Source organism: Babesia bigemina (assembly GCF_000981445.1).
Source record: "Babesia bigemina genome assembly Bbig001, chromosome : II".
NCBI classification, from domain to species: Eukaryota; Apicomplexa; class Aconoidasida; order Piroplasmida; family Babesiidae; genus Babesia; species Babesia bigemina.
Genome location: NC_027217.1, coordinates 153,144 through 179,976, shown reverse-complemented (window position 1 = coordinate 179,976; position 26,833 = coordinate 153,144). Strand labels below are relative to the sequence as shown.

The 26,833-nt window shown below is 49.1% G+C and overlaps 7 protein-coding genes across 7 annotated transcripts; 3 read left to right on the top strand and 4 right to left on the bottom strand.

Moving 5' to 3' along the window:
- Window positions 1–369: 369 nt before the first annotated feature.
- Window positions 370–2,868, top strand: BBBOND_0200540 (protein kinase domain containing protein, putative; the record flags this gene model as incomplete). Its single annotated transcript, XM_012911629.1, has 1 exon — window positions 370–2,868. The coding sequence occupies one exon, from the start codon at window positions 370–372 to the stop codon at window positions 2,866–2,868; it is 2,499 nt and encodes an 832-aa protein (XP_012767083.1).
- Window positions 2,869–3,645: 777 nt separating this feature from the next.
- BBBOND_0200530 (myb-like DNA-binding domain containing protein, putative) lies at window positions 3,646–9,171 on the top strand (the record flags this gene model as incomplete). The annotated part of the gene is made up of 1 exon (XM_012911628.1): window positions 3,646–9,171. One exon carries the CDS (start codon window positions 3,646–3,648, stop codon window positions 9,169–9,171), a length of 5,526 nt encoding a protein of 1,841 aa, XP_012767082.1.
- Window positions 9,172–10,124: 953 nt separating this feature from the next.
- BBBOND_0200520 (hypothetical protein) lies at window positions 10,125–10,682 on the bottom strand (the record flags this gene model as incomplete). Its single annotated transcript, XM_012911627.1, has 1 exon — window positions 10,125–10,682. The coding sequence occupies one exon, from the start codon at window positions 10,680–10,682 to the stop codon at window positions 10,125–10,127; it is 558 nt and encodes a 185-aa protein (XP_012767081.1).
- Window positions 10,683–11,555: 873 nt separating this feature from the next.
- BBBOND_0200510 (reverse transcriptase homolog) lies at window positions 11,556–14,298 on the top strand (the record flags this gene model as incomplete). Its single annotated transcript, XM_012911626.1, has 2 exons — window positions 11,556–13,856; window positions 13,909–14,298. 2 exons carry the CDS (start codon window positions 11,556–11,558, stop codon window positions 14,296–14,298), a joined length of 2,691 nt encoding a protein of 896 aa, XP_012767080.1.
- Window positions 14,299–14,353: 55 nt separating this feature from the next.
- On the bottom strand, window positions 14,354–18,358 carry BBBOND_0200500 (hypothetical protein; the record flags this gene model as incomplete). The annotated part of the gene is made up of 1 exon (XM_012911625.1): window positions 14,354–18,358. The coding sequence occupies one exon, from the start codon at window positions 18,356–18,358 to the stop codon at window positions 14,354–14,356; it is 4,005 nt and encodes a 1,334-aa protein (XP_012767079.1).
- Window positions 18,359–18,531: 173 nt separating this feature from the next.
- Window positions 18,532–19,230, bottom strand: BBBOND_0200490 (hypothetical protein; the record flags this gene model as incomplete). The annotated part of the gene is made up of 1 exon (XM_012911624.1): window positions 18,532–19,230. The coding sequence occupies one exon, from the start codon at window positions 19,228–19,230 to the stop codon at window positions 18,532–18,534; it is 699 nt and encodes a 232-aa protein (XP_012767078.1).
- A 200-nt stretch (window positions 19,231–19,430) lies between these two features.
- On the bottom strand, window positions 19,431–20,339 carry BBBOND_0200480 (hypothetical protein; the record flags this gene model as incomplete). The annotated part of the gene is made up of 2 exons (XM_012911623.1): window positions 19,431–20,207; window positions 20,328–20,339. 2 exons carry the CDS (start codon window positions 20,337–20,339, stop codon window positions 19,431–19,433), a joined length of 789 nt encoding a protein of 262 aa, XP_012767077.1.
- Between the last annotated feature and the right edge of the window lie 6,494 nt (window positions 20,340–26,833).

Below are 26,833 nucleotides of genomic sequence, written 5' to 3'. Positions count from 1 at the left end.
ATATGTTCAGTTAAATGCCGAGGTGGCTCAGTCCATCGTATTCGGATAGGAAGCGTTCGGTAAATGTGGTTTGAGGCTTGCCGATGTGTATACACACATAGTTTTAAAAACGCCAGCGCAGCGCTGAGGCTCCGGGGCTGATGGCGTATGGGCGAGTCATATGTATGTGAAAGGCAGTCGAGTTTGGCAATTTAATTCGCTCCCGGGCTGACGTATTGGAAGGGTCGTTGCCTAAGGGGCAATAGACAGCGCCGGAGATTAATAGTCAAGGACTCTACGTGAATATGCAAATGTAAGGCCCTCGTTGCTCACCTGTAGTTAATTAAATCGCGCTTCTCTGGTGACCTCGTACGTGGTGAGAACCGCAGGATGGTGGACGCGAGAGGGAGTGGCGTTAAAAAATTTGCCAAAGCCGACGACTCCGTGGAGGCGTTTGAAACGCTAGTGCTGCTCAAGAAGGAGGTGATCTCTGCGTTGCAGAACGAATATGAGCACGCGCAGAGGGAGTGCAGCGCAATCAACCAATACAGCTCGCCGTGCCCGCTCGGTAGGCCTGACGGGACAGCCAGCGGCAATGCGGCCCTTTACGGAGACTCATACGCTTGCCATGGCAACGAACGTTCGCGCAGTCTGGACACTGACTCCGGAAGCTGTCGCAATGACGCCCTTGTGAAGTGGGAGTCACCGGAATTCCAGAGCCTAGAAAGGCGATGGAACGCGCAACTCCAGGAGTGCATCCAATGCGTGAAAATGGACATGTCGTATTCCAGGCCTAACTCGGTGTCGGCCGAAGAGATAGACGCAATACAGCAGTCGATAGAGAAGCTGAAGAGCGCCTACTTCAGGGCTGTGAAGGAACGCGAGGATAGCAACAAGTTGTGGCTCAGGCTCAAAATGTACAGTAACACACGGAAGGAGGCTTTAGAAGACATATGCAAGCCGTACTGCTCGGCAAAGGAAACTCCCGAGCCGGTGGATACCAAACGGATGTTCTCGAGGGGTCCTATGGCAAACCCGTATCGCACCATAGAGACCCTCAAAACCAGCAGTGAAATACAACCCCCATTCATCCAAGGGGTTATGTCGCGTGATAACGAGGATACCACGACGCCAGGGTCCTCGCAAACGCCCTCAATTGAAAAGATTGCGCAACGCGGAGTGCAGCAAACGAACGGTGCTGGCTACCAAATGGCCTGCAACTCGGCAATTGATGAATTCCTTTCCCAAACCGACTCCACCGAGATCTTCCTCAAGACCGCAGAAAACATATACATCCAGTACGGAGACGGGTGTATGTCGCTCAAGACGTTCAACAACATCGCGGACTTCCTCGTCCACTCCCTCAACATACCGGCCATCGACGGGGCGCCGGTGACAAGGCTGCTCAGACTCTACGGAATCGGAAACGGAGCTATTATCGACCGGGAAACGTTCATCATGTTGTACTGGGAGGTTGCGCACGTTGTTAGACGGGCTCTGGATGTGATGCAGTGCGTTAACCTGACAGGCCTGCACGTGCAGGGCCAGCCGGGGCAGGAGCAGTGCAGCAACTTTGTAAAGATATCCAATATATTCGAGTTCCGTAAAAAACTGTACAGTGGCTACTCGTGCTCCAAGTTCCTAGCGACGGAGATCGAGACGGGAGAAATGCGAGTCATCGACATAATCACCAAAACGGACAAGGTGCCTCCGTTCGAGCTGATTGCCCTTGAGGTGGCGCGCTTGGCCCAGCTGCAACGCCAACACCTGGCGCTGTATTTGGACGCCTACCAGGACGCCAACAGCATCTACGTGGTGTCAGAGTTTTGCCGGGGCGGGTCGCTGCTGCACCACATCAGCAACAAGAGCGAGAGGGAGTACACCACCGGCTTCGTTCAGGTTGTGATGTCCCAGGTCATCGAGGCGCTGCTGTATCTGCACTGCAACAACCTCGTGCACGGGTCGATAACGATTGACAAGGTCATGATGCAAGACCACGAATACAACCAGGTCAAAATCCGGGACACGGGTCTCAGGGGGCTACTGGACACCGTCGTAGGAGGATCTGCGCTCACGATGATGCATGTAGCACCGGAGGCGAGGGACGGGCAAGTCACCCACAAAAGCGACGTATGGTCGGTTGGTGTGATACTAGCGTTCCTCGTCACCGGCATAGCGCCAGACGAGCACATGGATTACGTGCAGTACGCCAGGGCTGTGGAGAGGCACCTGGACAGGGGCGTAATATTCAGGAGGGACGACAATCTGACCGACCTCGTGCGCAAAATGATCTGCGTCGACCCCAACAGTCGACCCACCGCATTCGAGATCATATCACACCCGTGGTACGCCACTTCAGGGCGTTCAGCCAACGTGCCTGGCTACTTCAGGTCATTGATAAGACCCATAAACAGGCTTAACGCGCTCAAACGGATGTACCTCGACATCATCAGCGTCCTGGAGTCACAGAGCTCGTTATTCGTCTGCCGGATACACAAGCTCATGGACACTATGCAGCTGGGCAAGCGGCTGCGGCGGGGAAAGGCGATGATTAAGGACCTCAAAATGGCGCTGAGAGTCGAAGGTCTCCCCCGCCAGACAATCGACAACATCATGGTGCTGATGTTGTCTGAGAGCGAGGCTAACGCTGTCCAGCACTTCATGAACGCGCTTGCGCGCTGGAAGAACGGCGAGATAGCGCTCGCGTGGTCCGAATTCGACAGCAGCCCGCACGGCGACCGTTGCTCCATGGACATTGCGCAGTTCACCAGGTTCCTCGCCAACACGCCCGGCAGGCTGATACCGATGGAGGAAACAAAACGCGTAACCAACGCACTCGCGGTGGAAGAACGCGTACGATGGTCGGACTTCGTGAGTTACCTGCGATGACGCGGTCGGGACGTTGTAACACATTCCACTCGAATCCGTGGAACTGGCACCTGAACGAACACTACCGCGACGCGTAGGGTGTACGGTTCCGTTGGGCTCGTAGCAACACATAGGAACTGTACACATGTATTGAAATTGTAATTCCTTGTACGTACACTTTGAACGCGTGTCAGAGCCTTATTGCGTTCTGGCGGCGCGATGCGGGGACGACGTTGCCACGTAGCTTGGGAGGCGATGCTCGTAAGAGCGCCGATTAGTGACGCGCCTCGTAAAATAAAACAGTAGTTCGAGCCCTAAGTGGACCACCGAGTCTCCGTTTATGTCGCGTCGTGTGCGTGACGAAGAATCGGCCAAACTACCGCGAGCGTATTCAGACAGGGTCACGCTCTAAATACCACGGTATTACGCGTCGGAGTCACTCTGAAGGAGTACTATCACGGGATCGTGTGGACCGTTCCGCCGCGCTTACTCAAAACGCGGAACAGTCAACCCTGGAGGATAAGATATCGCAACCTCAATATTTTTACAGGGAATTTCCAAGCATATTTCGATGCTGTACTACCGCACGACTGTACACCAGTGCATCAAGAGAGTATAGGCTTCGTCAGAAAGCCCTGTAGACATGCGATGCATTAGGACAGGCTAACACCTGATGTTGACCCGGCACGTCAATACGTGTGAGGAGGTTTCAAAATGGCTTAAATAAATATTGTGGATTCAACAAAAGTATTCCACAGCATGGAAAGTTGAAATTGGAGTTTTGGTCAATTTATCACGATGGATCGAAGGGACGTTCCGCGGGGCACTCCAGCGTCGTTGGAGTGTATGTCGCCCTCGCTCTCACTCCTGAGACTCATGTCCGGCATCAACCATCGTGCCCATGAATTATTCATGAACAGGCTGTCGCAAAGAAGCTCAGACAAGTCTGTGCGCAGCCCTATGTCACGTGGATATGGCAGCAGGGGACGGCAGAGTCCGCGTGCGAGTGGCAACACGATAATGGCGCCCAGCCCTAGAGCTGCATTGAACACGACAGACGATGCTGTAACCAGCCCGTGGCCGAAGAGAATGCACACGCCGCAGGAATCGCCAATGGCAAGGACGTCGGGCGGATCTGGAAGCCAAGGCGTTGCTGATACGGCGCAGGTTGGAAGCACAGCTACGCCGACAAGAAAACAAGACGGTTACTCGCTGCTCAGTCATTGCCGATCTTCTTCTTCGTCCCTTAGGTTCAACCCGGCATCACTCGTTTCGTTGCCTTTTGGGTACTGCAACAACACGTTCGTCAAAATCAGGGTCGATGACGTCATTGACCCTAGGGTGGGGCGTAAGAGAACAAAGCGTGATTATTCGTCATCAGCAACCGCAACTCAACAACAGCCTGCCAGGCGTGGATCGAGGCAGGCTGCGGTGCAGGCCCCAAGCCTTGCTCACATGACCGACGATGAAGACTTGCTAACGCATTATGAATATTCCAGCAACCCTTACAAGCGGCGCTATTGTAGCAGTGTGAAGTACAGAAGGAGGACGGAACGCATTGACACAGGAGGCGGTGAAGACGGGATGCAAGCAGTACATGCACAAAGGCACCGGCAGCAGAGACCGTATACCCGTAAGACGTCAGAGCACGCGGATGTTGGTGTAGAAGAACAACTTCCAGAAGTATCGGGTGCTGAAAGTGGTACAGACACGGAGGACATTTTGCCCGTTATCACTCCAGCGACGCAAGCACCGTTGCCCTTGCATGATCAAGACAGAGGACACCTTAAAAACATGGAAAGTGCCGCCAAAAGGGTGAAGAGGGAGATGGTAGACCAGATGATGGATGTTGTTCAGGCTGTAAGCGTAGTCAAGAAGCGACTTATAGGGAAGGACGGTGATGCGGACGCATGTCCAGAACAAGCAGGGCTACCTATGGACTCCGAAACGCTTGCACAGCTTGAGGATGCTCTGAAATCACTCGTTAGAGAAACTCGGCACAACATTGTAGCCCTGCAATACTCAAAGCTACTCTTGAACTGGCATTACAGCCCAGATGTCGTTGATGGTGTGAAACAAACGCGAGAAAACTCTCCAGGGAGGTCTGTAGACATCACCGACGATGCGGAAAATGGTAACCCTGAGTTGAACGATTCCTTCTCCCAATATCGCGGAGTAGTTACAGCATCGCCGTGCATTACCTTCAGCGACGGACTGGCTTGCGTCCAAGGGTTGTGCAGCACCAGCAAGCAGTCGTTCGAGGCGCAAGCGCTTACCGACTGCTACACAGCTGCTGGTTGTTATGTGTGGGAGCATCAAAACGAGAAGGTGCCAGAGGGCAAGCTGCCGAACGATGGAAAGCATTGCACAGGCGATCTCGAGCCCAGTATATGTAAGGTAGAATCTGCCGATGCAATTTGCAATATAAATGGTGCCTCTGCAACGCGTCAAATACAACCAAGTGACTATGCTGAAGGTGCAGAGTATGGTGAGGCCCTGGAGGAATCCGACGAGGAAGGCCTCGGCAAGACTGGGCCGTGGACTTCCGACCCTGATTTCGCCAAATCCATCCTAGATTCAAATCTAAAGGCGCAATTCAACGCGTATGCCGGGTTTTTGAAAGATGTTTGCCACAGCGCCATCGCTGAAGTGCGTATACCAAGGCCTGAATGGGTAGGGTCAAGCGAGCATTCCTGCAATAATGACATGTGCTGCCCAAGGTGCTGCACCTGTAAGGATACATGCACTACTGAGTATAAGCGTACGAAGCATTCAGGATCAAGCAATGCTAATGATGCGGAAAGTTTGCGCTTCGAGGTGGAGACCGCCCTCGCAAGAACTGACATGTTAGCTTCGATGCTGGGGAAGTGTGTCTGTTTCTGCAACTGCCTCTCCGATCGAAGGTTAATCGACCGAGTGATTCATGATAACTCAAAAAATCGTCGTCAGGGTAATAGTGGGATTGTATGGCACGACATGGAATGCCCTGAGAACATGCTGGATGCAGAATACCCTAATCTGCCTCGAGAAGGCGTTCTGCAGGAGAGGTTCACTTTGCGGATCAAGGCTGAACACATACCACTCTCATGGAAACAACGCAGTCCCTTCGTTTGCAAGCTGGATATTATAACGGACGCGATCAAGGATGATGTTCACAGCAATGAGACACCCGACCACACCGACTGTGGGAAAGATATGCCAAGCGAACTTGGGCTCCATGGTGCATTTAATACCAATAACCCATCTGATGGTCACACCATAAGCCAACCCCTAACTTGCGATGGGGGCAACTTGTCGGGCGGTAACTGTGCGTTATTTTCACAAGGGTCTCCGGATACCTACGATCGCAATGCCAACCCAGAAGGAATCACACAGGTTGAGGACGCACCGATGTTAAAGCTCAAGGAATTCAAGGATCTCAGTAGTTTCACGCTATGGGATGCCGTGGATACCCTTGCAAAAGAGCAGCGGGAACTGCATCGTATACTGCGTAAAAACGAGTTCACGGATTGTTTTGACGCGCTGGAGATCGATGTTTCGCAACTGACACGAGAAAAGCTTAAATTGAGTAGCGAGTGTCTCATTGATGACCCCAATTCCGAAGACTACGTGGAAATAGCGTTGTATCTGCCGTACGCGCCGAGCTGCATCATGCCCTGGCGGTTCGAGTCAATCGACACATTGGAGATAATGTCACAACGGTTCAAACGTGCGCCCAGGGTTGAAGTGCACCGTAGCTATGGCGTATTGGAAGATCTAGAGGGTATGTGCCCGCCTGACTCCGACGAAAGGACTCAGAGCGAGGATATTATGCTGGATGAGTGCATTATGGACAGAAGCCTGGTGATGTTGCATCATCTGGATGAGCTTGTCAGCAATACCCCAACAAATGTCAGGGTATACGATGATGTGTCCAGCAACAGCGGCGCAGGAACCCTAGTCGAGAGCTCCGCTACCCCTTATGCGGACGATGCTTCGACGATCGGCACTGATACCAGTTCCCCCACAATAATCAAGGATTTTGTAGATGCGAACACGAATGGTGACTCTGAGACATTGGCATGTTCCGAACTGCTAAGGGATATGGTGGTAGTGCCGCTCTGCGTTAAAAGGGTGCTTCAGGTTATGCGAGAACACATACTTGTGCGCAACGAGATCTTAAATGCGGAAGCGCATGCTTGCAAGCTGTACAAACGCCGGTGGCACCATTACCTGAGGCGTATGAAAGCCGCTGCACCGAAAGTGGATGATTTCGCATGGGGTGTTCTGCCCGTAAGAGCATTGGATGAGCCCAACAATTTCGTACCACTGCCGGCCGGGTTTAAACAAAACGACATCAATTGGCCCTATATAACCAACAATGTATTGTCACCATTCGAAGTTAACAGCTACGGCATCGGGGATATCTGCAACCAGCAGCAAAGATTCAGCACGCTGGCGCAAAACGCCCGCGACGATAAGGAGATGGAGATGTCGGACTACCAGCAGATACACACAACAAGAAAACCGAACGCCGGGCGTCGACGTTTGGGTCCAGAGGCTGCAGTTACGGACAATTATGAGGATGATGGGAGCAGAGCACCGGTGTGGCTGGCGCCAAGTTACAGCAACCTCACTGGGCCTGGATTACGATGGACGTATTCGTGCATGGACACTTTGAGCGACCCGTTGCACTGCATTCCAAACTTCAAAACAGTGCCAATATATCAAATCATGACGTCCCCAGATTACAACTATTATAAGCTCGACCATTGCGTGCAGTATGACAGGCGCAATTCACTCCCATCGGAGGCCGTCTTGGCTGAAGAAATTAATGGCCGCATCAGCAACGTGTGGACACGAAACGAGTGCCGGATATTTGTTGAGAAATACCTCATGTATCCCAAAAACTTTGCCAAAATAGCTCAGTTCATCGAAAACAAAACGTGCGGCGACTGCGTGTCCTTCTACTACAAATACAAGTATAGGCTGAAGCTTAAGGAGCGCATCAACGATATGAAGTCAAAACCGAAAAACAAGTACGATGTGTCACGATTCGTCAGGCGTGATGCTCACGTTATGCAAGCCATTGATAGCATACTAGACGACTGCTACACTGACAGCGTGAAAAGTCTCTGCGAGCAGAACAGTTTCGCATTCACAACAGTCAACGACCACCTACTAAGCACTGCGGTTGTGGACAACGTCAAACCGTATGATGTGGCGTTAACCGAGCACCGTGGAAACTGGTCACCGATGGAAGACAGCTTCCAATTAATGCTGGACAACTTGAACGAGGGTTACTTCGTTCCTACGAAGTTCCGGTGTCTCACTACGCGCAAGAATATGCAATTACCGCTGAAAACAATGCCCGGAGATGCTGAAACTACGCTAAGACGCGGTTGCCTCATCATGAATGGCTGCCGTGACTTCGGCGATCCGCAGCAACTGTCTTCGGTGATGAGCGCTGTAAAGACGGATCATTTCATGTCACTAAAGCCCATTTGTTCCAAAAAGGTCGCTGGGCGATCTGTGCTGGAGGCAGTCATGCAGGACACAATCGCTGACCAGCAGCGTATAGATACAAGAGTGGGGGCGAACGTAATGCAATTCAAGCGCAGGTATTCGGCAACTCTGGTGGATGGCACTTCAGACATGGAAGACACCGAAAGCCACGACATGAACTATGCAGATGATTCCGAGCAGTACGACAGTCCATCACCCGATTGGAACCGTGCGGAAGACACGCCAGAGTACTCCGCTGAGGAGGAAGAAGTGGAAGATTCTGTGTCAGAACCCGTGACGCCGCAGTACGAAACCCAGAGTGACGAAGAAAATGTACAAGATCCTATGGGTTATGACGCATATGACTCAAATGTCGAAGAATCATATCAGGCGATGGATGAATCGCACCGCAGCAGCGGCTATCCCATTAATGCACCTGCTTTTACGGCGCACCAAGAAAGCCGCACATCCCATGTCGTGGAAAACCCCAGGTGGATGGAAAGATCGCAGTTGCAGGACGTACATGTGGGAAATTACGATGACGGTGAAAGTGCCGAAGAAGCTGAAACCTACAATCCTACACAGGCGCCGCAAAGGACTGTCGTAGATTGGTCAGAAAAGGAGGTTGCAGCGTTCGTACGGCTATATCGTATATATGGCGAAGACTGGGATATAATTGAAAGTCAAATGGCCCGATATGGGAGAACTAAAGAAGACATTATCAATTATTACATTGCTCGGCTTACCACCAACGCCCTGAAACGGGACGGTAATCGTTACCAAGGGTCAGATTACGGATACGACAAGGACGATGACGGAGACGCATACCATTTGTCGTAATCCAGGCGCTGTGTCTTTGTTATTGCACATTACGATTTCGTCTTTGCACCAGTCAACCCCGCCGCAGTACTCGTTTACCACCTAGCCCACTTTCACTAATATTGTAACCCCACGGCTACACCCGTAATATAATGTATCTGTAATGTCTACATATAATCACCCGTTTGTGATGTGGTCATTGTGATTATACATACATTAGACTGCTTCTGTGGTTGGGTCGAACTATTGCGTTAATGGTACACTTTTTCATGGCTGCAGTCACCCTCCGTAATTTAGGCGAGACTGACGAGTGGCGGGTCGGCAAGTATTGTAAATTTTTTCCAGCATACCGACATCGAAATCACACAATCCACACGGAACTAGCAAATTAGTCTACCACTAAACATTTTTAGTACGTCACGAGGCAGTTGTTAGGTTAGCTGTGTGGAAACATTGTCTGAATTCCGCTGCATTGTCTGCTAGTTGCACGTCATATTGCGAACCCGCATGACACCATGGCACTGCATATGACACAGTAACGCAACTCATCACTACTACACTGAAATCCATCCCAAGCCAACAAGAGGTAACGAATACGGTGACAACTGTTGGGCTCCAAGTTGCCCAACTTGTCAGTCGTCAAAGTAGTACACGTCGTAGTAGAAAGAGACAATTTTCATGATATCAGAGAGCAGGGTATCGACATCTATTGGGTCTCACGACCTGGAGGGGATAAGATGAGTGCAGATATAGAACGTGTATTGGCGTCCGACTGACACGTACAACAGGTCACCATGATAGATCCCGGTAATATTGCCGAAGCGCATTGAATGCTATATAAGAATATAGTATTTAAACGTCTCGCTGTGTCGGCGGATCAACGATTATGAAACATGTAAAAATAGGTCATTTGACAAGCACTCTGACCTTCATGTATAATACCATAAGGTAATTGCGCTACTAAATCGTTCAGTTTAGCTGTAGAACGCGATGCAGAACGGTATCTTCCGGACGAGGAAATCGCGGATGTTGCGGCCCACCGGGAAGCGGAAGATGCACAGGTCGAGCAGGACGATGGCGACGATGATGGCAACGATGACGGCGGCGATGGCTTGGGGGTCAGGGGGGGGAGGTGTGGAGGTTTCTGCATCGGAACTGCGAGCGGAACTTTCTTCAGTGGAGGAATCGGTCAACCTCCGTTCACTTGTCTGACGCTCAGCACCGGGGGAAGGTACGGGAGGCCGCGGAGCGGGGGGACTGCAGGCGCCAGGTACTTGACATTTCGCTCTACAACATGTACATTGACATGTGTGCTCCTTGCCTGCACATTTTGTTTCACAACCGAAATTCCTGCAATCGTAACGCATCGAGCCTCCTTTGCGCTTCCAGATATGATACCAACATACATCGCAATTTTCCACACCTGCCTTATTGCACTCATAACAACACCAAGGACAGCAATTACACTCTTGAGCCCTTCGACATTTGTTACCACACTTGGTACACTCTTGACCGTTCCATATCGTCACCATCTTCCCCTGTTCCTCCCAGTCCCCTCAACCTGCAAACATATCAATCACCTAAGCAGCACTCACCAACTGCAACACTACCACTGCCGCTCCCAGTCCCCTCAACCTGCAAACATCAATCACCTAAGCAGCACTCACCAACCACTCATCAACACGCGCCTATGCAAGGCAACTGAGCTCCCATCAGCTTCAACGTCAGCCAGGTGCCCGTCGTCCCGAGAATAGCCAGCCACATCAAAACTATGCAGCTATCACAACTGAAGTACAACCAAGATAAAGCATGTTGATACCATCTTGGCCGTGGCATGCAGGTCAACGGGCACCTGTAGCGCAGCTGACACTATCCATCACAGACCAACGTTGTCAACGCTGCTTCAGAATGTAATCACACTTGTGTCATAAAAGAGTATCTATGTAAACTACATTGCTTAGTCAAGATGCTCATCATTTACCCTGTTGCCATCAGTGTCACGTAACCACGCAGTCCACTGGCCATCACGTGGGAGACGCAGCGGCATTCATTGCCTAGCTATGCACATTATATTACCATACCAGTCATTCATCGAACATACGATGCATAATTTCACTTAGAACGACTATAACAGCTGCCTACGTTGGTCGCTCTCCACCCAGCGCCCCATTGCACTAGCAAGGTCGGATGCCGTAGACATCTCTCACAGATAACTCACAACTCACCTTACCGTATTCAGTCATCTTTTCAGTGGGCTAAATGAACTAGGTTATGCATAGCGGCAGTCACGCTTTTCTCACACCATGGTGCCGTAGATGCTGCGGTAACAGCCACCGGCAGGGGAGGCTGTCGGAAACGGTGGCAGCCGCTCTCCGACCGTGTATTCCATATCGTCTGATGACTTTATGGATGTGGACGAAGAGGAACCTGAGCAAGTCGGGCCTGTGAGAGAATCAAACAACAGTATAGCACCGGGAACCGCCAGTGAGGTGGCGCTCACTGAGACGGCTGCGTTGCCGAGGGCACCCGAAGGGCACGCCCCGCAGGCTGAACGGGCCGGGAACACGCCACGAATGCCGCCGCATTACGCTAGGCTAAATGCCAAGCTACAGTTCCTGCACTGTGTCATGCGTCAGATCGATGGACCATGGTGTCATTGGGTACCGGACGTCTACAAGGCAGTAGTGACGAAGTATCAGAGGATGCCACGAGGAGGATGGAAGGTCCTCGCGGAATATGCCAACGAGCATTTCGAATTCCACAAGACCCACAAGGAGGTGGAGCAGATGGCAAGACAGGTAGTCGCCAAAGCAGCGCGGAGCCAACCGACGGATGTTGGAGAAATAGCATCGCTGCACGACGTCGACTCATACAACGCCCTGCAGGAGGATTTCGACCGGATCATGGCACAGAGGTTGAGGGAGCCTGGTGTTATTAGGACAGTAAAGAACAAAAGACACACCATGGACTCCCTCGACTTCACGGCGATTAGGTCGCTGGATCTAGTGGTCCACAACTACGTGAAGCACAACCCAGTCACTGACATGGGGATGCTAGCCATCTTGTATCAAACGGCACAGGACTGCTACGACAAGTACAGCGCGAAACCATCGTCGTCCTCGGGAAAGAAGGAGGCAGCTGAGAGGAGGATCAAGGAGCTGGAGGAGATAGGAGCATTACTTCTGAAATACAAGCAGAAGGTCCCCCTGGAGAAGGAGGATAGGAAACGCGTTTATCGCCAAATGGACAAGTACAACATGATCGCGGACAAGCCGCAGGAACTGTCATACGTGATCAGCAGGACCCAAGAGGAGCTCCAAAAGGAGCAGGACAAACTCAAGAACGCCAAGTTCAAGCAGGAGTTGTACAACCATAACCGCATGTTCGAGCTTTACACGGGACACTTCTACAGGACACTGGAGAATCAGCAGGACGCGGACGAGTCGGCGATAAACGAGGGGATGATGATAGAGTACTGGGCGCAAATGTGGGTGAAGCCAAACGCACCGCACAACGGTGAAGGATACCTGGTCGAAAGACCACCGGCAGAGAACATGGCAGGCTTTCCCACATACGAGGAATTCGTCACGATCGTCAAGAAATTGCGAGATTGGAAGTCGCCCGGTGCGGATGGGATCTACAACTACTACATTAAATGGCTCACGTCCCTTCACAGAGTCATTTATAGGCTAGTAGAGGAGGCATGCCAGCAAGGCAAAGTGCAGGACGACTGGTTCTACTGTGGGATCACGTACCTACTACCGAAGAACAAGAAACCAAAGTCCGCCGCACAGTACAGGCCGATCACTTGCATGTCCAACCTATACAAGCTAACTACCCGTTGTGCCACGGAGACGCTTAAGCGAGAAGTCGATGGCAGGGGACTACGGTCCGAGAACCAGATGGGCACGAGGAGCAACGTACAGGGTGCAAAGGAGCACGCGTTAGCGAACATCGCGCTCAACGAGAAGCACAAGGGGAAGTTACTTGCAACGTGGGTCGACGTCATGAAGGCGTACGACTCAATCGACCACGCGTACCTGGCAAGGGTTATCGACAACCTTAACCTACCAGGGTGGTTATCAAACTTCATCAAGCAGACGACCAAGAGGTGGAATATAGAGATACGGTGGAACAAGAACACAATCATGCACAAGAAAGTAGAGAGGGGCATTCTCCAAGGCGACAGCCTATCGCCCCTTCTCTTCGTGCTGTGCTTGGACCCGCTGAGCAGGCACCTGACTCGCATCTTCCCCAAGGTGGAGCTAAGCGTGCCTGGCGGCAGGATCTTCGCCACTAACCACTTTCTCTATATTGACGACCTCAAGTTCTTCGCCCACGAGGAAAGTACGATGAGAGGAATGGGCCGAGAAGTGGAGAAGTTCTTCAACGACATAGGACTCAGGATCAACCGCGACAAGTCGGCAACCAACACGGAGGCGTGCGCCAGCATCGCCAAGCAGATGGAAGGCCCGGAGACGTACAAGTACTTGGGAGTCACAGAGACTTCAAACTCACTTACAAGCGACGGAATGTTCGACATAATACTACAGGAGATATGCAGGAGAACGGAGCTACTGGCTGCGTCAAAGCTGTCGGGGAAAAACCTCTCGATGGCCATCAACCAGTACGCCCTCAGCGTCATCAACTACTACATCGGCGTGATTCCCATGGACATCACGCATTTCGACAAGATCGACCTGGAGGTATCATGTAAGGAAATATGTTATTGGTGATAACACCATCATCATTTTTGAGATAGGAATCACCAATCAAGACAACCTAGTGGATACGGAGAAGTTCAAGAAGCAGAAGTATGAAGACCTTATCGAGGACCTCAAGGCGCGGCAGTTTAACCAGCAAACCAAGATCAGGGTTATCCCCTACGTTATGACGTGGGAGGGAATAGTGACAAAGGAGCACAGCAAGTACAGACGGGACCTGGGCATATCGGATCGCATGGAAGCCCACATACAAAGGGTAGTGATCCAAGAAACACATAAAATAGTGATGAGGGATATGAAGCCGAAAGAAGACTACGATTCCGTAGAAGACCCTCAAGCCCAAACTGGATGGATGCCCGCATGGATGGCACCAGTGACGTCCGGCAACGGACCGGCGTGGATCCCGCAACCGGTTTCAGCGTGAGGCGTTAGCCCCGCAAACACGAAAACCGGCCCAAGGCACGTAGCCACATAGCACACTATAAGATGAGATAACTTAATTTAATAAGGAGGCCGAACCCATTTATCACCAAGTCTTCCAATTTATTGCTAACATCGATTTGTAATTTATCTTTAAGCCTTTTAAGTTCCTTGCCAACCTGTTGCTTCGCTGCAAAGATGGCTTCGGAACTTTTATGGATTTCCTCATTTTGCAGTCCACTAATCTTCTCATACATTCCTTGAAGACTGTCATCGCCATTTTGACCACGGACAATCATCTTTTCTAACAACTGTAAATTCTTCACGATGGTATCACTAATGAGATCACTACTTAACTTCTGGCTTGCCTTTCTAAGCATATCCTGTGTTTCGTGCATTACGCTTTCGGTTGCTTTGTCAATTGTTTCATATTGCTGAGCCAAACTCTCCTTCTGCTGGTGAAGGTCCTGCTTAATTTTGCCGAGACTAGTGATTTTTTTACCTCTACCATTCTGCCACTCTGAGCCATTGAATGCATCTCTTAGTAGAGCTCCCAATCTGTTTATCACGTCACCTTTCGTACCTCCGTCTATACTCTGTAACGCAGTTCGCACCTCTTCCAGCACATTGGCAATTTGTTCCACGCCTGAGCCTATTAGTTTCGGTTGCCCGTTCAACTGACTTTGTTGAAGTTTGAGTTCATTTTCGATTTTATGGAGACCTTTTGCGTTTTCATGCTTGTGCCAATCATTTACGCTTAAGCCGACATTCTTCAAATCACTCAACGTTATAATTACGTCATTGTTTCGCTCACCTTTCAAAACATACTGAATCAGTCTAAGTTCTTTAATAAATTCACCCGCGGCTCGCTGGATGGCTTTCGGGTTTACACTAAATTGCCCCGCTCTTAGCTTGTTGATCGCTTTGATTATTTTCTGAAGACTGTATTCATTATTCTCATCACCTATACCAATCTTTTTTTCTAATCTTGTCAAATGGTGCACGACGTCATCATAAGTGAGGGGCTCATTCAACTTAATTTTGATTCTTGCAAGTGCATCCCTAATTCCGTAGACGGCATCGCCGATTATACCAGGTTGCTTCCCTAACACCTCATTATACCTTTCGAGCTCACTCTCGATTTTCTTGAGACCATCTATTGGACTGCCACCTTTGCCGTTCCATGTTCCACTCGACATACCAGTATCCTTCAACCCCTTTAATGCGTTAATAACGTCATCATTACCACCATCACTCAGCAACTTCTTCTTAAGTACTTCAACCTCCTTCCTAATTTCTGCGGCGGCTTCCTCAATGGTCTTGGACTTAGTATCAAACGTGTCTCTTTGCAGGTCTCCAATAACCTTTGTGATTGTTTCAAGGCCTTTGTCAAAAACACCAGGGACTGGTTTGGTAAGTCCATCATCGAGCTCAGTCAACAACGTTTTGACTCCTCTGTTTGTTATGTCGCCATAGTCGAGTATTATTTTGTCATTGTGAGTAAGTAGATCGACGATATCTTTTAGCTCTTTTTCTACTTTGCTGCACGAACCAGTGATGTCTATTTCTTCAGTCCTATCGCCAGCTCTCTTACCAACATGCTTATTAATATCAGTCAGCCCCTCATCCCTAACCTTCTCTATCGCTAGAGAAAGTCGACCATACACGTAGTCCGTTAGAGAGCCAATGCTTACATGATCATCATATCTTTTAAAATCTCTCGACAGTTTGATTTGTTCTCTCTTACCATCACGCGTGTCATCCCTCCCAATGTGGTCATTGAGTAATTTTTCAAGTTTCGGTTTGAGGTTCGTTGTGATCTCCTTGTGAGCATTACTAAAATTTTTCATGAGTTTATTGTTCCCACCCAATTCTATTTTCCCAGTGCTGTCACTAATCACATTAGCCGCCTTGTCAATCGCCCCCTTGGCCGCATCCTTGACTTGCTCCCTAGCTTTCTTGTCGTAAGCTTGAACGGCAGTGTCAAGGCCATTGACGGCCTCTTCAACAGGCTTCTTAACTTCGTTCTCAAATTTCTCTTTAATCGTGTTGTCAACCATTTCCTTCACCCCCTCTATCGCCTTGTCCACGGCTTGCGCTGTGCCAGGGTCGGGGTTCGCTTTGCCAGGGGTGCCCGTGTTAGTTGTTCGTGCAAGCTTACCGTGACGATCATCAACAGCCTGCTTGGTTTCGTCTATAATTGTGCCAAACAGGCTTATGCCTAGATAATCTACTTCCGCCGCTACCTGTTTGACGCAACTGCAAAGTGCAATAAGGGCAGCTCTAACGGCAGCGGTGAGTTTTTCGTCATTAACAGCCGGTAGCCTCTGCCCTGGCCTCAACCTACTCTGAATTGTGCTAACTATCGGATTGGCAAATTGTGTAATTTGCTTGTCTGTCAGCTTCTTATCCAGCTCTTCTACAAATGCTCGGCAAGCCTCTTTGACCTTCGTAAGATTTTTTACAATGTTATCTTCTACATCTTGTTGTGTAATCACCCTCTGACCTGCTTTAATTTGGCTGCTAAGAGCACCCTTAATTTGATCCTTAACAATTTTCAAAGCGTCTTCAAGCCTCCTAGCTTTGCCATTATACTCTTTAATCCACGATGTCACAGCCTTCATCCCATCAGTATGCGTCACTCGTTGATTCTCATTGATTCCCAAAATACTTCCAAGCCACCCATCTACTCTTGCGTCAACCCCTTTGCCGTTGCCCTGAACAAACGCGTTATACAGACCCTTTACGTTCGCGACAATGCCATCCAGACCAGTGTTGCCACCTTTCATCCCCTTAATATCTGCAACCTGTCCTCTAATATGCTCGAAAATCTTTTGAAGTTTCTTTTTATTCTCCGATGATACACTACCGTCTTGTGAATTAAATCTCTCGTAAACCTTCGCAATCGCTTCTTCGACTGCTTTGACTTTAACGTCAAGCGGCTCCTTGATCTTCGTCCTAAATTGATCCTCAAGCTGCTTATCCGTCTCACTCTTAATTTTGTTAATCCTCTGCTTAACACTCTGAGTTTCCTGATCAAGAGCTTTCAACTGCCCTCTAAAAAGACCATCGGCCTTACCGTTTTCACTTAGCTTAACAATCCTCTCCCTCAACTGCTTCAAATCCTTTTCCACCTCTTTCCCCAAATCACCAACTTTAAACTCACTCATCACATCTTTAATCCCTTCCTTAATCTTATCCTTCACCACCTTCAAATCCTTCTTGAGATCTGCGTCCATATCCTTCACGGCGTCCAAAGCCTCCTTGACCTTGGATTCAACTTTCTGCTTAGCATCTTTGGCAGCCTTTAGAAGCTTTTTGCCGTGATCCTGTAGATGTTTAGCTTGCTTATAAATTTCAACATCTTTCGGCTGATTATGATTTTTATCAACCCTCTTGAGTATCTCATCACACTTCTTGTCTGCCATCTCAATGACTTTCCTGGCGGCGGTGTTCCAGTTACCTAGATTGGCAACTTCGTCGCCGAGCTTTGCATTAGCTTCTTTAATTGCTTCGTTACTCTTTTTTATTTCTTCAACTTTTAGGCCAACATTATCTTTCAACCTATTATGAACTTCCTGCGCCTTAGTGACTGCCCCGTCGAGCACTTCCTTAGCTTTCTCATTCCACTGCTTCAGACTCCCAATATGCGTGTTAACACTCTTGTTGACTCCTACAATTTTTTCCTTTGCTTCCATAATTTTCTTCACATTCTTGCTAAGCTCCTCATGAACACTCAACTTATCATACGCTTCCCTGGCCTTAGTCTCAGCCTTTTGGCGGATATCTTCGGCATCCTGAATCCACTTGTTGAGACTTTTCACTTGGCTTTCAAGCTCCTTGTTTGCATCAACTATGCCCTGTCTAGCTGTATCAATTTTATGAATTTCAGTGCCAAGCGTCGAGCTATTTCTTGCAGGATCCAACGCTTTATGCACCTCTACAGCATTATCAACCGCAGTGCTAAGCACAGTGTGCGCCGCCTCTCTCCATTTTTCCAAATCGTCGCTAACAAATGTTAACCCCTTAGCAACTCTCTCGACGTTATCTCTGCCTTCTTTCATCTGCTTGATGCCTCGACCAATCACCTGATCTTCATCTTTACTCAACTTCTCATATACCTCCTCAGCCTTTTTGACCACATCGTGAATCACTTTCCTAGCCTCCGTACTCCATTCTCCCAATTTGCTGTCAACATCACCCAGCCCACTGTCAACATCCTTAATCGTCTGATTTGCTACTGAATCTCTTTGATTTTATCGCTCAGCTGCTGATGAACTGCCAAGCTCCTGTAGACATCCTCGGCTTTTTCTTGTGCTTTTTGGCGTAAACCATCCGCTTCCGTGATCCACTTACTCAGCTTTTCAAGTTGAGTTTTGAGTTGTTCATTTGCCTTCTTAATATCTTCGTTCGACGTATCGATTTGATTAAGGTTCTCACCAATAGGATGCTCTGCACCTCGTTTTCCTGGATCCAACTTATCACTCACCTCTCCAACCTTCTGAACAGAGTTCCTGAGCACACTCTTCGCCACACCTTTCCAATCCCCCAAATCCTTGTGCACTATTCCCAGCTGGGTATTAACTTCCGAAATCTTTTTATTAGCTTCACTAATCTTCTCAAACCCTTGACGAATCTTCGTACCGCTGTCCTTATCCAACCTCTTAAATACATCATCCGCCTTCTGCTTAGCCACACTGACGGCGGCTTCCGCTTTCTCAATCCACTCATTCAACTCCCCAACTTTCTTGCCAAGCTCACTGTCAATGTCCGCGGCGGCCTGGTCAATAGCCTGTCTATGCTTTCCATCAAGTTGCTCCATGATGTCATCAACATACTTTTTCACATCTTGAATATACGTTTTTGCGTCATCCATCCACGTTCCCAGCTCCTTGACATATTCCTCCACACTGGCAGTAATTGCTTCCAACTTCATTTTAATCTCCCTAACACGTTCCTTCAACAACTCGACAACCGTATGCACTTCTTGTTTAATTTTGTCCTTGACTGCATTTGCAAGCTGTTTAAGCCGACTCTTGATTTTTTTTGTACCATCTTGTCCAACAGCTTTTTCTGCCCCTTCTTGGACCACTTGCTCAGCCAGTCAACGTGGTTGAAAAAGCTTCTCCTGGCGTTCTAAAGCTTTCTCTTCAGCTTGGGGTTCAGGTCATTTATGGCATTGGTTGCCGCCGTCAAGCCTTTAGAAAACACCCCGGCAACCTCTTTGCACCCCTCCACCAGGGATACAGCGGACTCCACAGTTCTCTCATCTTGAGTGGACGTCGATGTTTCCGTTATCTGCAAAGCTTGTATACCTTTATGCAACTCACCATCTGGTTTCACGTAATGCAACACGGTCTCAATCGGCTTCTTGACCTTCTCGTTCGAAGCCTTGACAGCGGCGTTGTACCTCTCAAGGTCATTGGCCACCTTGGGGATGACTTGGCGAAACCCCTTGCGGCCACGCCATAGTTGGGATTTTATCTCCACAATAACATCATACAATAGATATTTACCAGCAACGTACGGCTGGTTAGCATGGACGTCGCTGAGCACGGCATACAAGAATGCCAGGATGGCGTCGCACAGACGCAAGGCGTTGCCGTACACAATCCCGGAACCGTCGTAGGTCCCAGGAGATCGATAACCTAATAGGCTGGCAGCGGAGGCACAGAGATTATGTATAATGTTCTTATTAGGATTCGCAGAGTCTTCCGGAGCAGAGCCTTGTAACGTTGACAATCGTGAAATAACATCGCAGGCTGACGGCTCTTCTGATGCGGTTCGAGGCGGCAGATATCTTTCAACGTCATGAGCAACATTGTGAAACGGCTTGCAGAGATTGTCGGACAGTGTCGAAGTCTTGGCACAGTGCCGCACCTGGATGAGCCAGTCTAGTGCCTCTCGAAGGTTCTCTAGTCAATAGGTCTATCGTTTCAGATTTACGGTATTTATTGTCTAATGATTGTGCAGCCTATCAATAACACATCAGTCCGAATAACCAACCGTCCACCGCCTAACCTACCTCCTAACCCAGTGTCTCATGTATTCAACCCATTAAAAGGATTGTTGTTTGGGATGTTGTGTTGTGGGTTGTTGTTTATGTGTGGCAGTTCTATCTGATGACCTCGGTAGTATGCGAAGGTTGGTGGGTTATCATATAGGTGACCGGTCAACAGGTATCACCAGTTGAGGTTGTCGTTCAACTGTCTGCTAGCTGTATGGTATGGCGTGGTATTTATTTGATTCTTAGATAGGTCATGAACGCCAAAGACAACTAGTCCGGCGTGACGATAGCTAGGCAGCGTGGTAAAGCGGCGTCAGCGGGCAACACTGTAGACATCACCAACATAACCCCACTTCACCCCCACAGTAGACTGTCTAGTCGGCTGGGACGGCAACAACAGCTTGGCTAGTATACAGCGGTAAGGTGGCGTGGTATATGCTGGGTGAAGTTGAAACATCACGATTGAGATGTCTGTTGATACGCATGTTGAGGCAAAAAATATGTTTCACATGCATTTATATCACCGGTATATCCGTGGTGCAAGACGCGCAGCTGTCGTGTTGCGGGCGGTCGGTTTGATGCCAGCTTTTTGATTGGTTCTCGTATGTTGAGCGGTGACAGCTTGGCGACGCCGCAATGCGGGGTCGGGGGAGCTGCCTTGCCGTTAAACCCCTGTTGCAGCCCACCTAGTCATAAGCCATTCGAGCTTCGTGTCTGCAGGATGCCTGGACATATCACCATCATCCCGCTTAAGGTGAGTGAGATGGTGGTATTGTTTCGGTTTTTTATGTTGTATAGGAAGGTGGAGTGGACAAGTGATTGGCTGTGGGTACTAACTTATCGCGCTTGGTTTTCGCGTCGTGACACATGTCACTCAGCTTGGTGTACTGTAGTGTTCTCAACTAGGGCAGTTAGCGGCTTGGGTAGGGTGTTGCGTATAGGGCATCACCTTAGAGTTTTGATCCCCCTAGTGCTTCCCAATTAACATAGTTGGGGAAGTGGCCGCGGCTATTTGTAAGTAGCGTATTAGTGTACAAGTCGTTGGGGACAGAATGACATCTCATGGAATTTCGCTCAGCACTCTTAAGGACTGTCTTCAGTTCCTGGAGTGGTTGAAAAATGCGAATGAGATGCATCCACATGTGGCCGCAGATTTGGCTACGCGTAAGAGCCAATATTATGGTACCACAACTGTAGGGGGACAATTGCCTGGTTACTTCATCACATTCCTCGACAACGTGTCTACGTTTTATCGCAAACTATGTAAGCAGCCAGCTACCGGCGATTACAAGAAGAGCCCTAAAGAAATCGTCAACGCTCTCTTGGAGTGCCTTCCAAAAATTTTTGCAGCATTGTATTTCTTATTGTACAATGTAGATTATAAATATGCCGCAGTAGGAGGGTCGCATTGGGAGCATTTGTATCCTGGGTGGAAGAAGGAATGGAGTTGGTGGGGTAATGGCTACGCAGACCATGGTGGCGCATTGCAGGACTATCTAAGATGGAACGTGTCCTCAACTTACGATGTTATTACAGGAGGATTCGGTCCCGAGGAGCTAACATATGGTTATGAGTATAGTGTTAGCTATGCCTATCCCCAGGGTAAGAATATGGTTGGTGACCTTGAAAAGATTTTGAAAAAGGAGAAAGGTGTGCAAAACGATTTTCGCGACACGTTCTTGATTTCAGTGTTCTCTGGTGCCGGCACTCACCAGGTTAACACCGCGAATGTGCTTCGCTTGGTGAGCACGTTTTGCCAGATTGTTGGTGAGGCAGGGAAGAAAAATAATGGTGCCAAATTAAAAGAAGTTTTGGATAGGGATTTAGGAAATCAGCATCCTAAAAAATGTATTAATTTGGGTAAATTGAAAGAGCATTGCTTCACACTGGATAAACATTTGGGAAGTTTTTTCAACGACAACGCCTTTTCGTACACCGGCCAGGCACCGAGTGTTGATAAGGTTAACACTGAGACATTTGCCAGCGAAACTGCAAAATGGTTCAGAAATCATTTGCCTGAGGTGAGGAAAAATGTCAACAAAATTAGTACAGGCTACCCTAAGGATGGCAATGTCAAAAAAGACCACCTTCGGAAATTTGCGACCGGAAACATATTCCCTTACGGCTTCATATTCGGCAACACACGCTATGGAACGATGGGCTACGCATGGAATACATTGCCACCTAAGTGGAATGATACGATTTCAATGCTTAAGCGAGACAATGACGGTTTGGACAAGTTGAAAACACTTTTGGACGGCGAGGAATGTAAATCAACCAAACCATCACGGCCTGCAGCAGCCGCGAAACCGGCGGCTGCAAAGCCTGCGCCTCCGTCCAGACCATCCGTCGCTCAAGGTTCCGGAATGCAGCACAATCAGGCGCATCATATAGTTCTGCGTGGTACTAGAGCCAAGGGAGGTGGAGGGGATTCTCGACTTCCAAATCATCAATCCCAAGGTGCTCAACAGCCTAGTTCACATTTATCCCCTGACTCTAAAACGGTGAGATCTCCAAATCAAAACAACGGTCAAAGCGAACGGCAGCCTATAACTTCATCGGTGACTACATCTTCTTCATCTCCTCTTACCGGTAGTGCGGGAGCGCCAGAGACTAATAGTGAGAAAGGCCCGCAAGGCTCTTCTAGTGCCGGGTATACAACATCTTCTCCACCTGATGATACTGTTCAGAAGCAGACTATTTCATCTCAACCGCCGACTGTGACTGCAGCGCCACCCTCTCCTCCCGGTCTTCCTGCAGATCCGGCCCAGGCTTTACGGGACAATGCTACGACAAGTCCACAGCCTGTTTCCCTTCCGCCTCCAAGCATTCCAGCCACAGGCGCTGCACCACCCGGTGCCCAGGGCCCGGGTGGGCAGGCGGTTTCATCCGGGTCTGTACAAGGAAGTGGTCAAGTGTCTCAGAATGGTGCAGATGACAGTAGTATGGGATCCGCCGCTGCGGCTCCTGATTCAGGTGACGGCAGAGGTGAAGTTGGAGGAGGTGGTGGCAATGATGCAGGAGGGGGGACGGGTGGGATTAGATCTGCTACATCTAAAGTTCCCACTCCTTCCCAATTGTGCCCTAATGGTCAAATACCGAAAGTTGAAAACGGCAAAGAATATTGTTATCCAGAATTTCAAAGGCTATCCCCGACTGCCTTTAATTTTAGTAAACCGGATGACATTTGGGAGAGCGCCCAGAAAAAAACTTTCGATCAACGACTTCAACAGACAATACAGCAACATTTACAAAAACGAAATTTACGATCCCACAATAGCTCCACCTCTATAAATCAGTCCAGTAGTACTGCTCCCAGACATTATCCTCAGCATACAAGTAGCCATCATCGCCATGGGAAGCCCTACTACGTTCCAGGAGATGGTAGACGCAGGCACTTTGGTGTGGCTATACTGGGTGTTCCGCCTCTGGAAGTCAACGGTGAAGCCGTCCCGGACACGTCTTCAAAACGTATACAAAAGGAAAATCGCAGATATGGAGAATCGGGTATAAAACTAGTGGATTTAAAATTGCGAGAAAAACATAATCAGGGGTTGCGTGAAGTTCAACACCAATGGATGCAAGATGCTGAAAAAATAAAAAAAGCAGATGATGATTGGAAACAACAAAAAGAAGAAGGAAAAGTACTAAGGCGGTTCGATGATTATTCTATAATGCAGCATGAAAAAAAAAGGGAAGCCGCCGGTAAGCTAGACAAAAAATTGAAATTTGGAGACCCACAAAAAAATAAAGAAGCGGACTGGCATAAGCAAGCTGAGGCCGAAGATAAGCGATTGCAGGAGCAATACCAAAAGTATTATGCTCCAAAACACCATAATCCTAACGCTATCTACCCCTCCTTTGCTCCGATTCAGGATCCATTTGCAAATTCTTTAAAAGGAGGTGCTATTGCGGACTTGCGTGATTTTATGCCAGATGGTGAATCCGTGTTAGATCCTCCGTCTGATGAGGAACACTTTGAGAAGGAATATAACGACAAAATAGATCGCGAAGCATTAAAATGGCATGTTGATACACAAGCGTTTATAAATTGGCATAAACGAGATATGGTTAATTCGGCTGAAGATTTGAAAAATTCAGAAAGTACATATATAACACATATGCGGAATGTTAGTAGTTTATTCAGTGGAACCCCAGCCGATAACTCCCAAGGCCTACCGGGTCGTATGCCTCTCCAATCCCTCGCTGCTATTAGTGCACCCACTGGCCTACCAATAACCCCACCCAAACCTACGATGAATGCGCCAAAACTGAAATCAAAAACTATTCCTGCGTCACCAATTCCTGATATCACAGGTCATCCTATAAAGGATTTTAATCGCAATTCGCCTATGCCACCAATTCCGATAGAAATTCAAGCCAAAGAATTTAATTTATATGAAACAGCGACGAACTCTAATACGACACGTCACCATTCATTGTCCGTAACTCAACCTATCCAACCTGCCTTGCCGTATATTACAATTCCCAACATGAATCCTGAGTCAGATACCGATTATTCCAACAATATAGGTGTTTTTAAAAATTACGGATTTACTGTGGATCCTAACCCTAACATGTGCAATAATCTTTGGAATTACGCTCATGATTCTGCCACCTCATCAACCTTTCCCCCTCCACCAGACTCCGACCATCTACCGCCTCCCACCGACGTCAAGGCCATGCTCTTCTGGCTGGTCGGTTTCAATACGTATGGAATTATTGCCAAGATGGAGAGACATATGGAAGGCCTGTTAATGGCATTAAACGGCGATACATTCTACCCTAAGTATGCCCTCCAGGTCAACGGCGATCTATCCTTGTCCGCATCTCATATCGCCGACACCCTTACCGAGGCCTGTCTCTACTCAGCACACGTACTGAACGGAATAATGCGTATGCAATCCGGCGATGCTCTATCTAACATCGACTTCAAATTAGAATATGATAAGCTTCATTATTCCCCCGACCCAGCGTGTCTCCTCTGCCAGCTGCGTGACTACGCCTACGCCTGCCACTACCAGTTGCAATTCCTGAAGGCGCAGTGTTCACGAGGAAAAATCCATGGTGGGTGGCAAGATTGTAAGTACGGCAGTGACATCACTGCTTCCAAGTCCCCCCTCCAGGCGTTCCTGACCGACAACTGGGACTCCGACTTCGAGACTCACCCCTTCGACCCGTGCAACCCCTGCCTCAAGAGCCGCGTCAGGATGGGATTCAGGAAGGATGATTTACCTGAGGAATCGGAAAATGGCATCACCCTTTCCTCCATCCTCACTCCCAGCTGCGGCGGTGAGGACCCCTTGCTGACACTGTGCTCCTACCTCAACTGCATCACCAGGCGGACGCCGCGCACCACCGGGGAGCTTGTGTCCTTCTTCCATAATTTCGGGAATGAGCTGTACGGGTATGCTTCAGAGTCCTTGTCTTCACTCGGCAATTCACTTTCCACTCCACATGACCACTGCCCTGACTGGGACCATCTCAAGAACTCGGACCTCCAAGCTGTCAGTGGCATCCGGGGCTCCGAGTCTCTCAAGTCCAACTCCAACCACGACAACGAGCATCCCCGTACCCTGTCCACTCTGGTTGGCTGCGGTAGTGACTCTGCCACTTGTCATCCACGTTGCTCGCCCATCACCTACCGGGCCTACGCCCTGTACTCCCAGAGCTTCGCCCACACCTACCTCAGCTGGGCGGTGTACCTGCCGGACAGGCTGTGGGAGTCACTTCAAAAGCTGCACTATGATCTCAAGAAGCACGTTAGTATCAAGTGTTCATCCCTCCACCTGTGTTCCACTGCCCTGCCCCTCCTCTACTTACACGGGTTCACGCCGCCGGAGGTGGGATCGCAGGTGTCGCTCAAGTGCTCTGATGTTATAACTAAGCTTAAAGAAATTGTGAACGGTAGGCCTATCGCATCACTGATGAATGCCATGGACAATTTCCTCTACGGCATCCGGGAGCCATTCATCTTCACCCTCGTAGCACTCTGGTCTCTGGCACTCCTCATCTTGGCCAACACGATGCTATACCGCCTGGACGTCTTGCGCATACGATCTCACTTAACGCGCTCCAAAGGGTCTCATGTCATCGATGTCAAGGCGTTACTCACGGACGGCACGAAAATGCCCTCGCTCTACGACATCGACTACTTCGACGAAGATCCCATTGGTCGAATCTTTATTCAATAATCATCACCTCATTAATGAAGTCATTTTCCATTGTGATATTTTGTGTTGCACTAGTGGCTAGTTGTATTACTGCATCATCTACGGCACCATGCTTTGAAAAAAGCGTGACTGCCGCCAGGCATAACCTGGTTCATGTAGCCCACTTAATGGATGATACAGTGTTGTGATTTGGGTTTTGCAGAACCCTTGATATGTCTTCGCATAGTCCCACCCTGTCAGTGCTAGGTGGAGCTGTGCTGTTGGCCACCAACATAGGCAGCTGTGATACCCGTGCTAGGTGGAATTATGAATTGTCAGCTGAGTGACTGTTTGCCGCGTTAGCTATCATGTGCGTAGCT